Source organism: Pygocentrus nattereri, chromosome 14 (assembly GCF_015220715.1).
Source record: "Pygocentrus nattereri isolate fPygNat1 chromosome 14, fPygNat1.pri, whole genome shotgun sequence".
Taxonomy (NCBI): domain Eukaryota; kingdom Metazoa; phylum Chordata; class Actinopteri; order Characiformes; family Serrasalmidae; genus Pygocentrus; species Pygocentrus nattereri.
Genome location: NC_051224.1, coordinates 4,245,149 through 4,260,600, shown reverse-complemented (window position 1 = coordinate 4,260,600; position 15,452 = coordinate 4,245,149). Strand labels below are relative to the sequence as shown.

The 15,452-nt window shown below is 45.8% G+C and overlaps 1 protein-coding gene across 1 annotated transcript; it reads right to left on the bottom strand.

Moving 5' to 3' along the window:
* Nucleotides 1-12,370: 12,370 nt before the first annotated feature.
* Nucleotides 12,371-15,452, bottom strand: alyref (Aly/REF export factor). Its single transcript, XM_017712003.2, has 6 exons — nt 15,103-15,452; nt 13,589-13,735; nt 13,197-13,344; nt 13,021-13,087; nt 12,749-12,941; nt 12,371-12,664 (listed from the first exon to the last, which is right to left on the bottom strand). Exons 1-6 carry the CDS (start codon nt 15,349-15,351, stop codon nt 12,650-12,652), a joined length of 819 nt encoding a protein of 272 aa, XP_017567492.1. The 5' UTR covers nt 15,352-15,452; the 3' UTR covers nt 12,371-12,649.

Here is a 15,452-nt window from a genome sequence, read left to right as displayed (position 1 = left end):
GTCGAGCGTCTCTGTACGCATGCGCACACGCGCGCGCACACACACACACACACACACACACACACACACACACACACACACACACACACACACACGAAGTGATTCATTATGATTCATGCTCGAAAGTTCATTAATATTCATAAAGCTCAACACAGAACGCGGCATCTGATTGGCCAAGCCAACAGACCCAATGAACTGCAAGAGTCGTCTTGTCAGCGGTCACAGACCGTCTAAAGTTATTATTATTAGCTAGGATTATAACATTTCTGCGTAAATAAACAATTAAGTAAATAATAATAAATCAAGTGATACTTTTTTAATCCCACAAACGGGGAAATTCCACCTCTGTATTTAACCCATCCGTGAAGTGAAACACCACATACACACTAGTGAACACACACACACACACACACTAGGGGCCCTATCCACGGTGCCCAATGAGCAGTCATGGACTGTCAGCGCTGGGGATTGAACCAACGACCTTCCAGTCACAGGGCCGGTTCCCTAACTTCCAGCCCACCTCCAGCCTATGACTGCCCATTAAAATGCAAAGTCTATCTGAGTTGGATGTGAAATGCTCCGTTTTATAGAAGTTTGCCGAGTGAGAACTGTTCCCAGACATCCGAAGGGTTTAATGCCTCTAAAGGTCACATCACAGAAAGTTAAAGCCTGATGCAACGTTTTCTGATAGTTTTGAGGTGAGGCTTGAGTTTATGTATTTATGTTTTGTATGTTTGCTTGCCCCAGTTGCTATTATTAACATTGTGATGAGATCTGAATAAGTTTCTCTAACATGAGTCATGAGTCCCACACAGACACCGGGAGAACATATAAACTCCACACAGAAAGGACCCTGGTCACCCGGCCGGGTAACCGAACCCAGGCCCTACACAGGACACAGGTCCACCAATTTTTGAAAGTGTAGTCTATTTAAAATGTTTCATGTTACAGCTCACTGAAAAAGAAAACTTTTAAAAATGTGCCGAAGACAGTGCAGAAAAGCGTTTCTGGTCAATACACTGACATGTGACGCTCTGGCAGCTAGACAGTGCCCTGACAACAAATAACAACAGTGTCTTTAGATAATTGTGTTTTACTTCTTGACTGGGGTGAATGCAGTGGGAAGTGCTGCCTCATACCAAGATATTAAGACAAATCTAATTATTCAGCATAATATGAGATACATTCTTCATTTATGACTGAAACATTGCAGTAACAAGGCATACAACAAGATAGACAGCAAAGAAGACCTGGAGGATGGTTTGTAGTCGAGCTCAGCTCTGGACATGTAGCAGTTAAAGACATGTTTTTGCATGTTAGTTTCAGCTTATGTGTTCTCTAATATTTAGTACGCTTGGGGCGTTTTGCTGTGGACGTTTATTTTAGAAGGCTAGTAACTACTCCAAGGGCTGCGTCCAGAAACCTTTTCTACTTCTTCTGTCCTCCCCCCTCCCATTCTACTGCTCCTCACCTACCTCAGAAAAACACAGAGGAATCAGTGAGCAGCAGAAAGAATGGAAAGAACAGCTGGAAAACATCACGACAAGTGCAAAAGCTGTGTAATAGCAGTGAATGCAACAGTATTTAGGTCCATTGGACACACTCCATGTTGCCCTTTAAATACATAGAATTATTGACATACATATTTACATACCAAGCAGTCCAGAAAATAAAGCTTCTGCTTTATTCCCTTTCGTCTTCGTGAACTCTTTGACGAGGCTTCTCACTTTCTGACTGTTAGCTGTGGCATCTTTTAGCGCTATCGGGTCAATGTGGTTTCGGTTGCCCACTGGCGACCCTGATGTTACCTCTTTTCTGATGTTTTTACCTGACATTCTGTGCTGAAGAGCTTGCTAGACATGGCAACAGTCACATGAAAAGCCATGTGAGCGAGGTTTATTCAGCTAATCACAGAATATGTACATTTAGCACCATTTCTAATATCAAATACACATTAGGGTTTTATTTATTTATGTCTTTTGTCTGGCCCTTACTTTTCCAAGCACGTTTCCAAACAAAGATATGCCCATGCTTGCATATTAAACAGGGTTTTAGGGTGCTTTAACACCTGCTTCGTTTGGTGAGAATGTATCAAACGTTTTCTTTAGTTTGGTTAGTTTTGACAGGTGTGAACACTCCAGCTGTACTCGGAAGAAGTGAACTGTTCAGCAAAAAATTGTCGGTCTCGGTTCGCTTCCAAATGAACCCTGGTTCAGTTCGTTGCTGGTGGGAGCGCATTTTTTGTGATGGCAAGTCAGACCTGTACCGTCTACATAACCTGCCTGTTTTAACGTCTGATACTTCACAGATGCTCATGCTTCTTGCAGCATGAGATGCTGCTGACAATGGCAGATGGCAGAAAAAATAATAGAGAAGCCTTTGATTTTGGCTCATAGATTGTGCATCATATTACATCATTGGTCACATTCAAACCAACAAATCAATCCTAAAGAAACAAAAATCAAGTCAGGTTATCATTATTGCTTTGATCGTGATAGACGTTCAGCATCTCTATTTTCATGCAAAGTTAAAGTTTTTGGCCTGAATGGTGGCAAACGTGACAGTAACAGGGCACTTGTATCCCTGCAACTGACCACACCAAATGGAAAAGATAGAATATCATCAAAACCCAAACCCTGTTTCTGACGTCTTCAAACACAGCAGGTGTGAAAATAGCCTTTGTATCATTTTCACAGGTTAGATGGATCAGAGAAGATCAGGGGCATCAATTATTTCCCCCTAAATGTCTGTTTATCATATGTTTTTACAGTTGCAACAGCCAAGAAATTGATAAAAACTGGACACAAGGCACAAGGAACATCGTTTTCTTCATAGTGTATTTAGCACAGATCTTTTACATGTAAGTACTATCTGTCTACCAAGACGGATCCCAGATCAAACAAACGTATTAAAGTCAAGCAGTGCTATCTTGTCTCTTAGAGAGAAGCTGCAGGTCCTAAATATGTTATTCAAATGTACAGATTAGAGATGGGTGGTCTCAGTTTGTATAATTAGAAAGAGTAAGTGCGTATACATGCACTCAATAATCCAATCATAATTAGATTATTGCAGTTATCCGATTATTCAAAAGGTCATGTAAACGCCATAATTCAGTCTAGAAATCCGATTAAGAAATCCAATAAAGAGAGCTGGATTTTAGATCAGTAATCAGATTTCTCAGCGCATGTAAACTCTTACTCTAAATTCTATCGGATCTCTCAGTCTGCGCATAAGCGAGAACAGATGGTGGATGTAATGAGATGTCATCAAAACACTTGGAGTGGCGCTGAAACCAAACAAAATAAAGGATTGAAATATTCTTAATTTCTAAATGATGCATGTTTATATTTTCAGGTACAGTTTTATGGTTTGCGTCACGTCAGTTTACTGTCTCATGTGGACCCGGAGTTTCCCATGATCTGATTACTCAGGCGCATGTGAATGCTTTGATCGGATTACTGACAAAATCTGATTGATTTTCTGCAGTTATCGGATTATTAAGTGCATGTAAATGCACTCGGTTATTTTGTTTTGTAGTTTGTACATGTATAATAACCTAGGTCAGGCTCGACAACCCAAATGTTAAGAAGAGCCATTGTGTCCTTTAATCTAAATCATAAAACCTTTGGAGCCACATTTTATGTCCATTTTACCATTTTGTCTGTAAACATGTCTCGGGATGTGCTAATGTACTGTATTTATTAGTATAAGCTAAAAAATACAGAGAAAAACGTAGACTTACGTCGCTCTGATTTAAGCTTTAGCTCAGCTACAGCCGCTTTTCTCACATCTCTAGCAGGAAATTTTTCCACAAAAGTAGAATCACTTCTTGCAAAATGTCTCTCAATGTTCGATTTTTTAAAAATGAGGCTAAAGTCAGCTTCTCATTCGCCAGCAACCTTAAATGGTGGCTGAGGCCCCATAATGTGACTGCTACACCATTTAAAGTGGAATGTGAAAATTTGAAAAATAAGCTGACGAATGAGAAGCTGACTTCAGTTTCATGACTTTTTAGTGTTTGACAGTTTCTTGTTTGATTAAATGTATCAGGAAACCAGCTGGAGTGCTTAAAAAGGCAAATAAGTAATTTTGCTAGCTACTAGATAGGCAAGATTGTTGTCTGTGTTGCAATGTGACCACCAGTCTACGTGCCAACCTTCATGTGTTAAAGGCTGGTGAATTACCAGTAAAACGGTGTCAGAACCATCAGCAGAGCTTTATTCTACTGCAAAGGAGAATCATTTTATTTTTACCTAAAAATCTAATTCTGCTGTGGAGCCACAGCAGGGCAGTAAAAGAGCCTGCATGTTGCTGACCCTTGGTCTAGGTGATACGGTCATAGTGACCTATGAGAGCACAAAAATTACATTATGTCAGTTAATTTTTTTATTTACTCTCACAAATGAGGATTTATTAAAGGCAAGACATTCTACAAATTCAGTATTCATTTAAACCAAAAACCTAAACAGCATTCACTCGCATTCTTCTTAATCACTAACCTTTATCAGACGTGCTTCTTCAACTCTGTCAGACTTCTTCAGCTTCTTTCTCTGCCTCTTCTTGCCTGTGTTCAATAGCATGTAATGTTTATTAAATTCAGATTCACAAGATCGTAAGGATCAATGACTTCTTGTTTTAACTGGCAAAAATCTTCTCCTTCTACTGAGCTGCCACCTCTTAACTACGTATCCTCTACAGATTGAGGAATTCTGGGATATAACACTAATATAAAATGTTCCATTGTGTAAAAACTTACAGAGTCAGAGTTGTTCACAGTGGCGGTGACAAGAACCAGACGTCTGAAGAGTTCAATGCCTCTAATCTCTATTACATGAAATGGTTATTAATAAGAGCTAAACTCAGCTGTTTACCACATGCTATAAATTGTAGTCCTCTGAGACTTGCAGTATTACACAATAAAGCACGATGAAGAAGTAAATTCACAAATATTGATACAGTGTTGGTGATATTGCCATATTGATATTTTGAACGTAGCTGTAATGGCAAATAATATCAATAAATTGAATGAATAAAGTGCAGATATTTGAGTACAGTAACCCAGCTTTACCTTAACATTCTGCTCTTCTGTATTACCATATATACTTCATTAAAATATATTTGTTTGACATACCTTCCAGTCTCACCAGTTGCTCAGCTCCAGATGATTTCCGATGAGAAACATCTAAAACAGAACAGCACATGAGGTAAATGCAGCAAAACAATAACAGCAAAGCACAACAATGAACTTCAACACAAAACAAACTGGTCATTATATATGACTGACTAAAATGTAGCCAAGTAAAATGTAGATTATTAATATAAAGCACAAATATAACATTTTATGTATACTCTAGAAAGTACAAATCCACCAGTGTTACCAGAGTAAATCAAGCAATAAATAAATAAATTAATTAATGTAGCTGAGCAAATAAAAATTATTACTACCCTCTCTGAACTATACAAACTAACGGACTATGTTTTGTTATATTATAAAACTGTTTTTTTGTTATATTTTTCAGTGTGATAACCTTGATAAACTATGAACAATCTTTTAATTTTAATTCTGAGGCAGCCTTTCATTTGTTCCAGCTAACTAGGTTACCTAAATGCTTTAACTGACTGATTCTGCTGCTCACATCATCTCACCTGTCTATACTCTATATGAGCTCCCATGGCTGAAATGCTGGGGTGAGACAGCTGTCTAGATGTGAAGCTGGGCTGTGTTTACAGCGCGCTGCTGGGGTGAGACAGCTGTCTAGATGTGAAGCTCGGCTGTGTTGACAGTACGCTGCTGGGGTGAGACAGCTGTCTAGATGTGAAGCTGGGCTGTGTTGACAGTACGCTGCTGGGGTGAGACAGCTGTCTAGATGTGAAGCTGGGCTATGTTGACAGTGCGCTGCTGGGGTGAGACAGCTGTCTCGATGTGAAGCTGGGCTGTGTTGACAGTACGCTGCTGGGGTGAGACAGCTGTCTAGATGTGAAGCTGGGCTGTGTTTACAGTACACTGCTGGGGTGAGACAGCTGTCTAGATGTGAAGCTGGGCTGTGTTTACAGTACGCTGCTGGGGTGAGACAGCTGTCTAGATGTGAAGCTGGGCTGTGTTTACAGTGCACTGCTGGGGTGAGACAGCTGTCTAGATGTGAAGCCGGGCTATGTTGACAGTGCGCTGCTGGGGTGAGACAGCTGTCTAGATGTGAAGCCGGGCTATGTTGACAGTGCGCTGCTGGGGTGAGACAGCTGTCTAGATGTGAAGCTGGGCTATGTTGACAGTGCGCTGCTGGGGTGAGACAGCTGTCTAGATGTGAAGCCGGGCTATGTTGACAGTGCGCTGCTGGGGTGAGACAGCTGTCTAGATGTGAAGCCGGGCTGTGTTTACAGTGCGCTGCTGGGGTGAGACAGCTGTCTAGATGTGAAGCCGGGCTATGTTGACAGTGCGCTGCTGGGGTGAGACAGCTGTCTAGATGTGAAGCCGGGCTGTGTTGACAGCGTGCTGCTGGGGTGAGACAGCTGTCTAGATGTGAAGCTGGGCTGTGTTGACAGCGTGCTGCTGGGGTGAGACAGCTGTCTAGATGTGAAGCTGGGCTGTGTTGACAGCGTGCTGCTGGGGTGAGACAGCTGTCTAGATGTGAAGCTGGGCTGTGTTTACAGTGTGCTGCTGGGGTGAGACAGCTGTCTAGATGTGAAGCTGGGCTGTGTTGACAGCGTGCTGCTGGGGTGAGACAGCTGTCTAGATGTGAAGCTGGGCTGTGTTTACAGTGCGCTGCTGGGGTGAGACAGCTGTCTAGATGTGAAGCTGGGCTGTGTTTACAGTACACTGCTGGGGTGAGACAGCTGTCTAGATGTGAAGCTGGGCTGTGTTGACAGCGTGCTGCTGGGGTGAGACAGCTGTCTAGATGTGAAGCTGGGCTGTGTTTACAGTACACTGCTGGGGTGAGACAGCTGTCTAGATGTGAAGCTGGGCTGTGTTTACAGTACACTGCTGGGGTGAGACAGCTGTCTAGATGTGAAGCTGGGCTGTGTTTACAGTGCACTGCTGGGGTGAGACAGCTGTCTAGATGTGAAGCTGGGCTGTGTTTACAGTACACTGCTGGGGTGAGACAGCTGTCTAGATGTGAAGCTGGGCTGTGTTTACAGTACACTGCTGGGGTGAGACAGCTGTCTAGATGTGAAGCCGGGCTGTGTTGACAGTGCGCTGCCTGGGTGAGACAGCTGTCTAGATGTGAAGCTGGGCTGTGTTGACAGCGCGCTGCTGGGGTGAGACAGCTGTCTAGATGTGAAGCTGGGCTGTGTTGACAGTGCGCTGCTGGGGTGAGACAGCTGTCTAGATGTGAAGCTGGGCTGTGTTGACAGTACGCTGCTGGGGTGAGACAGCTGTCTAGATGTGAAGCTGGGCTGTGTTTACAGTGCGCTGCTGGGGTGAGACAGCTGTCTAGATGTGAAGCTGGGCTGTGTTTACAGTACGCTGCTGGGGTGAGACAGCTGTCTAGATGTGAAGCTGGGCTGTGTTGACAGTACGCTGCTGGGGTGAGACAGCTGTCTAGATGTGAAGCTGGGCTGTGTTGACAGTACGCTGCTGGGGTGAGACAGCTGTCTAGATGTGAAGCTGGGCTGTGTTTACAGTGCGCTGCTGGGGTGAGACAGCTGTCTAGATGTGAAGCTGGGCTGTGTTTACAGCGCACTGCTGAGGTGAGACAGCTGTCTAGATGTGAAGCTGGGCTGTGTTGACAGTAAGCTGCTGGGGTGAGACAGCTGTCTACATGTGAAGCTGGGCTGTGTTTACAGTACACTGCTGGGGTGAGACAGCTGTCTAGATGTGAAGCTGGGCTGTGTTGACAGCGCACTGCTGGAAGTGGTTGCTAAGCGACATCTGACAGCCGCGAGGCATAAACCGACAATATTAGCCGCTAGAGCTAACTAGCTACATACGCTAACGTAACGCTGGTGCCTTCACTCGGCATTTCGACCCAGAAATATAGAAAAAAAATGTTTACGTTACTCCAAATGTCTGTTAGTGAGGTGGCTTATCTCATTCGGTCACTACTCGCCTTTTAATAGCAGATTCTGACCCTTGCATTCGGAACTCCAGTCGCCGCTCCACTCGATCCAGTCAGTTAGCGCCAGTTCGCTCTGCAGCTGGAAACTCCGCCGGTCTGGGAGCTGAACACGTCCCCCGGCAGGCGGCGCTGTCTCAGTAGGGAATGTAAGAGACTGTCTGGACGAGGTTTAACACTCGCTAAACTAACCCGATAAACCTGCCCGCGTTAGCGACGCGACTGGCTCCCTCACTGTAAACGGCTCCTAACGGTCGCGCTTGGCTTCAAACAGAAGAACACGGCGCTCGCGCTTCAAAACCGAACGTCCGAGATTCCCGCGCTCTGCTTGATCTAAACTCCCGCCAATCATTGGTTCGTCCCCCCCATGGACCCTTTCCCCTGGTTTGCGCCTCTGCTGGACTGAATGAACTTTGTTTTTGTTTGTTTGTTTGTTTGTTTTTAAATCTAGACAGAGCAGAAAAGTGCAAATCCTTGAAATACACGAGACAGCTGTACAGTATTATTACACAGAGCATCACTGAAGAGGCCAAGTCTTACTTTACTAAAGTCAAACTACTATATAATTTTACATTTACAGCATTTGGCAGATGCTCTTATCCAGAGCGACTTACAGTTTGATCAGTTTACACAGGTAGGCCAAGGTAGTGTTAGGAGTCTTGCCCAAGGTATAGTGTAGGGTGTTTACCCAGGTGGGTATTGACCCCCAGCCTACAGCATAGAAGGCAGAGGTGTTACCCACTACACTAACCAACCACCACGTGGTGGTTTTACATGGTGAAACAATACAGGTCTACATGCTGCTGCTCAAATACATTGGTTAATTATGGTTGAGCTGTTTCTTGAAGACACACTAATTCTATTCTTGCTATAATCTACATCAGGGAGCGCTGTGGTAATCCTGGTAAGCCTCTGTTGTAATGTTCAGTGTGGCAGTACCTCAGGAATACCACCCTCATACCACAGGACCACTCTTTGGTCTTCGCTGAACTGTCTCGAGACACAACATCTCTATGCCTTAAGACAAAGTCATGTCTCAAGTCACGTCTCGTCTACAAGACACACAAAACGATTACTTCAGTGTCTTAAGACGTTAACTTTCACGTCTCAAGACAAAGACAGTGTCTTCACTCTTACGTCTTGAGACGTTCTTGAGATGTCTTGACATAAGAAAACGTCTCAAGACATCTTATAAACACTGTCAAGACAGCTTAAGACACAGTGACAGCTGGGTTTGTATGTATAATAAAACCAAATCCATATTAGGGGGTAAATATTCTGTAACGACTTACTGACGTTGGCTTACAAGGTCTGATATGATTGAGCCAGTGTTACATTTTCCCTCAGTGACTCTGCCCGAGGCAGTGGTGAATTGCAGCCTAGATCAGGGGTGTCCCATCTTATCCACAAAAGGCTGGTGTGGCTGCAAGTTTTCGTGGCAACAAAGTTGGAGATCAACTGATCAATTGTTTAAGAACTGAGACTGATGAAACAAGTGAAGTCAGGTGCGCTCTTCTTGTCTAGAACGAGAACCTGCACCCACACCGGCCCTTTGTGGATAAGATTGGACACCCTTGGCCTAGATGCACCATGTGGACAAAAGTACGGGGACACCTGCACGTTACACCTACAGGAGCTTTCATGACATCCCATTCTAAACCCATAGGCATTAATATGGAGTTAGTCCCCCTGTGCAGCTATAACAGCTTCCACTCCTCTGGAAAGCTTTCTACAAGATTTGGATCTGTGGGAAGTTTTGCCCATTCATCCAGAAGACACTGATGTTGGATGTGAGCAGCTGGCTCACAATCGCCATTCTAGGTCATCCCAAAGGTGTTCGGTGAGGTTGAGGTCAGGGGTCTGTGTGGGCCAGTTGAGTTCTTCCACACCAAACTCACCCAGTCATGCCTTTATGGACCTTGCTTTGTGCCCTGGGACACAGTCATGTTGGAACAGAAAAGGGCCGTCCACAAACTGCTCCCACAAAGTTGGAAGCACACAGTTGTCCAAAATGTCTTGGTCTGCTGACGCATTTAGACTTCTCGTCTTCAGAGTCGGACCAAATCGGCTGTCGGTTAAAAGTGATCTTAACAGTGTCCGTTTTCTGTTTGTGGCAAAGTAAGAAGTGAAAACGTTCAAATGGCTCGAGCGTCTCCTACAGCTGTCAGAGTCGTTGCTTAGCAACGGCGTCTCAGCGGAGTGGTACAGTATTTGTGAAAAACCTGTGATGTTATGGTGAAATAACGGCACGGTTAGACGCCTCTCAACCAATCAGCTCGTATGGCTGGAACTAACTGTTGTTAGTTAGGCCATGGTCTAAAATCCCTTCCCCATAATAAAATCGCAGTAATGCACTGCCTCCAATGGCTTACGATGGCTTTTAAAACATAAAATATATCAAAGTACACAATGTTTTGGGTAATTATTTGTTATTATTTGTAATAATAATCAACATAAACAAACATTCCTCCAAGACAGTGTACGGTATTGACCTCTGAATGAGAAGAGTGTTCAGTTGCCGCTGTATGTTGCATCACTGTAAAATAATTTTTTACGTATAACTGTAAAAATATGTAACATAAACACTGTTTGATGATTTACACCATTTCATGTATTTCTATAAGTACTTTTCGGCCACCAAACTACCACCACCAGTCTTCTGCCAGTCTGTCGACGCCACTTTTCTCAGGCTTGGGCTGAATCTCAAACGGCTCCCTGCTCCCTACATAGTGCACTACGTAGGAATTTAAAATACGGACTCCTGCATCCCAACAGAGCAAAATACCGCTAAAAATGGTCATTTTGGCATTCATCCACATTCAGACTCCACAAGCAGTGCAGTATTTCACAGCAGACGCTACAGTTTCTGAACCCAATGTTACACTGCGCACTATTTAGCGAGGGAGCACGGAGCGGTTTGGGACTCAGCCTTGGTTTGACGCTACTTCTTCTATTGTGCGTCTTTCCTCATATGACGTTCATAGATGTAGAAAATTTGTAATGAAACATTAGAGCCATGAATATATAAGTGATTACCAAGCAACGTGAAATGTAAATACACGCACTTCTCATCGTTAGCAGAACGAGACACGAACGCGTGTCTGCGTAGCTTACGCAGTCTGCGTAAAACGCTAGTGCATGTGAACAGAAACGACAAAACAGCGCCCCCAACGGTCAAGGAATTCGGTGTGACACCGGATTTATCCGTTTTATAATGCGAGTTCAACTTGAACGGGATACACTTCAGTAGCTGTGTTGCTTTTTACCCAACTTAGACGCTGCGGTATGAATAAGATCAGTCGCTCTGACTGCGGGCCAGGAAAAGAATATAAAGCTCCTGGTATGAGGGACCAGCCGACTTCACACACTGCTGCAGCTACATCGGCGCTTTTGGTGACACCTGGTGGCCAAACGGAGAAACTACAACTACGCTCCAATTACAGCAAGACGTTGTGGCGTCTAATGTCCCAACACCAAAACACTCAGCTTGAGGGAGTTTATTGTATTTACACTAAAAAGGCCATTGAAAACAGTGAAAGCCGAATGCTGGCAGGTTCACATTTGACTACGAGCTGGAACTATATTTCTACATGTAGTTTAGTTCCTAGTTTCATTCCTAACTTTTCCCCAACTCACTTTACAGTAGGATAAGTGACATTTCAGCTGAAATGCTGAATTTACAAAGTCAGATTTTCCCCCTGAATTACCATATTAAAGTGCAACTAATGCAAAATACTGAACAAAAACAGAAGACAATTTTACATGCTTACATATTTACTGATATGACTTAATATAGCATAACTACAAAAGTTATGGCTCCAATAGACAGGTGTCCAGAATCTACTTTGACTTAGAAAACCTGTAACTGGAAAAAGCCACAATAAGGTTTTATTTTAAACTTTAATAACCTGGGAGGAGAGAGCACCACTAACACGTTTCCCCAAACTGGCCCCAGTTAAGAGCACACAAGATAAAAACCCCCCCTAATGTCAGTTTTTCAGCAACATTGCACAGAACACACTGGAAAGCCTTTCAATTGAAGCATGAGACTTGATAAAATCATGTTTATGTACAAAAATATACTGGATTGACATACAGAGACAAGCATGCCAAAAAAAAAAAAAACCCCAAAAAACAAACTTTTCTGAACTGCACCACCTTGTGACCGAAACCTCCATCACAAGCTATGCAATAACACCCCAACGAGCAACAAAGCACACCACTCGAGCACATTTGGTATACAAGCAGTCCGTCCTTACAAACCTGTGCACTGTACACAAACGACAAGTCTACGCTCATACAAAAAGAAGAGGCATTGCTTGGATACTATGTACTGCAGGTTTTATTACAGTGATCTACAAAGGGAAGGTAAAGACAAGCACCCCCCATCAAATCCTACAGTCAGACCAGTTTCTCAAAAAAGGAACTTAAAAACCAACAAAAATGTAGGTAAAAAACACGTCTGAGCATTTTAAAAGGAGAAAGATTGATACACAAGTTTAAATCACTCGACATTAAAGTGTAAAACGTCCATGTTCAAAGCTGTAACGGCTGCCCTCTCACGAGAAGAGATGAACGCAGCTTTCCCCAAGGGTCATTTAGCTGGTATCCATCTGTAAACACAGGAGAGGGCAAGTTAGACTGGCATGACTTCAGCAAACACATTTACTGTGCGAATAAGCCAGTGAGGCGCGTACCCTGGCATTGTATGCATCTAGCTGTGCATCCAGCTCTTCTGCCGAGAGCTGCTGTTTGTTATTCCCCCTTCCTCCTCCTCCTCCTCTGCCACGGCCTCGGAGTCCTCCTCCACGACTCACGCGGCCTCTCTGTACACCTCCAAAGCCTCCTGCCCGGTTTCTGTTCATGCCGCCGCCACCTCCACGATTCAGACTGAAATTCAGAAGAAATGAGCTTCTGCCACACGATAGATACACATACGGCGTATACAACCGACTGAACTGCTCCTTACCCCTGCATTGGGGTTCGCCTCTGTGCATCAATCTGCGATGTGACGAGTTGGATGTTCATGGGACGACCTGGGAAAAACAAAGAGGACATTAAAAACATCCGCCAGGGCAAACGAGGTTCTCCAGGCAGCTTAAAACAAACTCAGCAGAAATGAACCATCTAGGTTTCAAAGCTCACCATCAAGAGGAACACCGTTGTACTGTTTCATGGCTTTCAGGGCGTCTGCTTTCCTCTCAAAGTGGACATCGGCAGTGCCAAGGCTGCGCCCTGACCGGTCGTAATGGACAGCGGCTTTCTTCAAAGTGCCAAATTCTGCGAAGAGTTCCTGCAGACAAGAAACGAACAATTAACCCATTGCTACAAACCGTCTACATCAGGGGTGCACTGGGGTCTACACCCTGGACGTGGAGTGTCCAGCACCGTTTGACTAACCTGCTCAAACACCCGATTAACTGGCAGGTTAAGTAGGTGTTTAAGGGAAACTGCCAAACTGTGCTGGACACCAGCCCAACCTGGACCAGAGTCGTGCACCCCTGGCCTACACGGGCCGCCTCCCTAGAAGACCATACCTGAATATCTGCATCCGAGACGCCAAAGTCGAGATTGGATACAAGAAGCTTTCCTCCGGTTTCCACGCCAGCTCCACCACCTCCTGCGCTGGCATTGTAGCCATTGTCGAACAGGTCGTGCTGCCACTTGTCAGGGAGCTGCTTGGGCTGCAACAGACGAAAGAGAACGCACCTGCTGACTTCGGGTCCCGTCTGTCACTGACAGTCCACTCGGCTGGGTGCTGGGGCAAGCAGGGGCTCCACCTCAACAAGGCCAGGGGCACCCAGTGCGCTCACTGCGATTTCCAGCAATCCCTGCCCACCCCATCACTATAAACAAGTTAGCCAGTGCATGGAAGTAAAGTGGCAACAGCGTGAAGTACAAATAAACAAACACGGACCCGTCAGCCTTCCTTCCAACTCAAACAGGCTTAATACAAAGGGTTCTAGGTCACGTACACCCCAAATAAAACCGGGTTTACATAACTGCAGTCAAAGCATAACCAATCAAAAGAAAGAGCAAGACACAATAAAGCACAATGTATTTGGTGGAAAACCCCAGTTAGTTAAGCCCTGGCATCGCTGCCCACCCACCAGGTAGCTGGCACTAAGCAAACCACCAACAACCCCCAGAGTCTCTTGCCGTTCACTCCACATGGACCCCCTGCCGGCCTTCCCAGGGTGGGCGCTCCACAGCCGACACTCAGCCCTCTCCGGTGGGACAAACGGTGCGGTGGATGGAGAGAGTCCGTCGAGGGAGGGGGAGACAAAAATGAGTCCATCAGTGGTTTGGAGCGCTGAAGCCTTCAGGGAGCGACTGGGCGTCCGGGTCGACAGCACGCCACTCCGACAACCTGCACCTTCATAAAAAAGGGCCAACTTTCTACATTCGCGACCAACTCGGCACTTCCGATGCAGGTTCGAGTGGCTAAAAGGCCAAAGTCCATTCTCTGAGTGACCCTACCGAGCTACCCTAGCGCCGCGTTCAGGGGCATCTGGACGCGGCCCCTCCCAAACAAAAGGGCCCCGCCAAGAAGGCAGGCCGCGTTCACAGCTTGGCCTGGAAATGCACAAAAAAAGTGGGGGAAAAGGCTCCAACGGGCATCGCCGGTCATCTCTGGAGAACTCAGCGCCGGACGGTGGAGAAAGACGCGAGAAAGGCGCAAAGCCACCATTTCACTGACCAAGAAGGTGCCGTATCCAAAATGGCGCCGGTCGCCGTTGGTTAGCAGATAAGCCACTTCAGCCACGATGTAGCGGCGTTAGCCGACTCGCTCCAGCCTCCCGACGGAAGCTCACGGGTTTTTTTGGGGGGAAGAGAGAGAACATTTATGCACAACACAGCCTTCTTAACTTAAACGCCAAATTTAACGAGCTTCCCCGCATCTACATTTTCCAGAGAAGCTCTCCGGGGAAATGGGGGAGGGGGGCCACTGTGGCGCGGCTAGCAAGCCTACAAACAGAAAGGAGGGGACTCGGCCCGCTCGAGGCTTCGCTCCGCTTTTCTCAGCCAATTTTCTTTATCTTTCTCCTACCCTGCTGTACGGCGTGGGTCTGCTTCTGCCGCGGCTCAAGCTCTGTCGGTTCCTCATGGGGCCTGATCCTCCGCCGCGGCTGGTAAAGCCGCCGCCCGCGCTTGCGAGTCGCCCGGCGCCGCCGCCGCGGCCTCCGCCGGCTCCTCCCCGGCCACGGCCGCCTCTTCCACCGCGGCCGCCTCCGCCACCCCGCTGCTGCTTACTCTGTTTGATGATGTCGTCTAGCGACATATCCAGCTTGTCTGCCATTGTTTAGCTCCGGTAAACGTTGACCCCGATTACTACCCGCTCGCTAGTCCGCCCCTGACCCAATCGCGCTCGGAGGAGGAAACGACCCGACAGCCGCCTTT

What these genes read in the sequence shown, in the direction of transcription:
- alyref (XM_017712003.2), bottom strand. Translation starts at nt 15,351, where the DNA reads ATGGCAGACAAGCTGGATATGTCGCTAGACGACATCATCAAACAGAGT. An exon ending in GACCCACGCCGTACAGCAGG is followed by an intron (nt 13,736 to 15,102) that starts GTAGGAGAAAGA and finishes CGTCTGTTGCAG; the next exon opens with CCCAAGCAGCTCCCTGACAA. An exon ending in AGGCGAACCCCAATGCAGGG is followed by an intron (nt 12,942 to 13,020) that starts GTAAGGAGCAGT and finishes TCTGAATTTCAG; the next exon opens with TCTGAATCGTGGAGGTGGCG.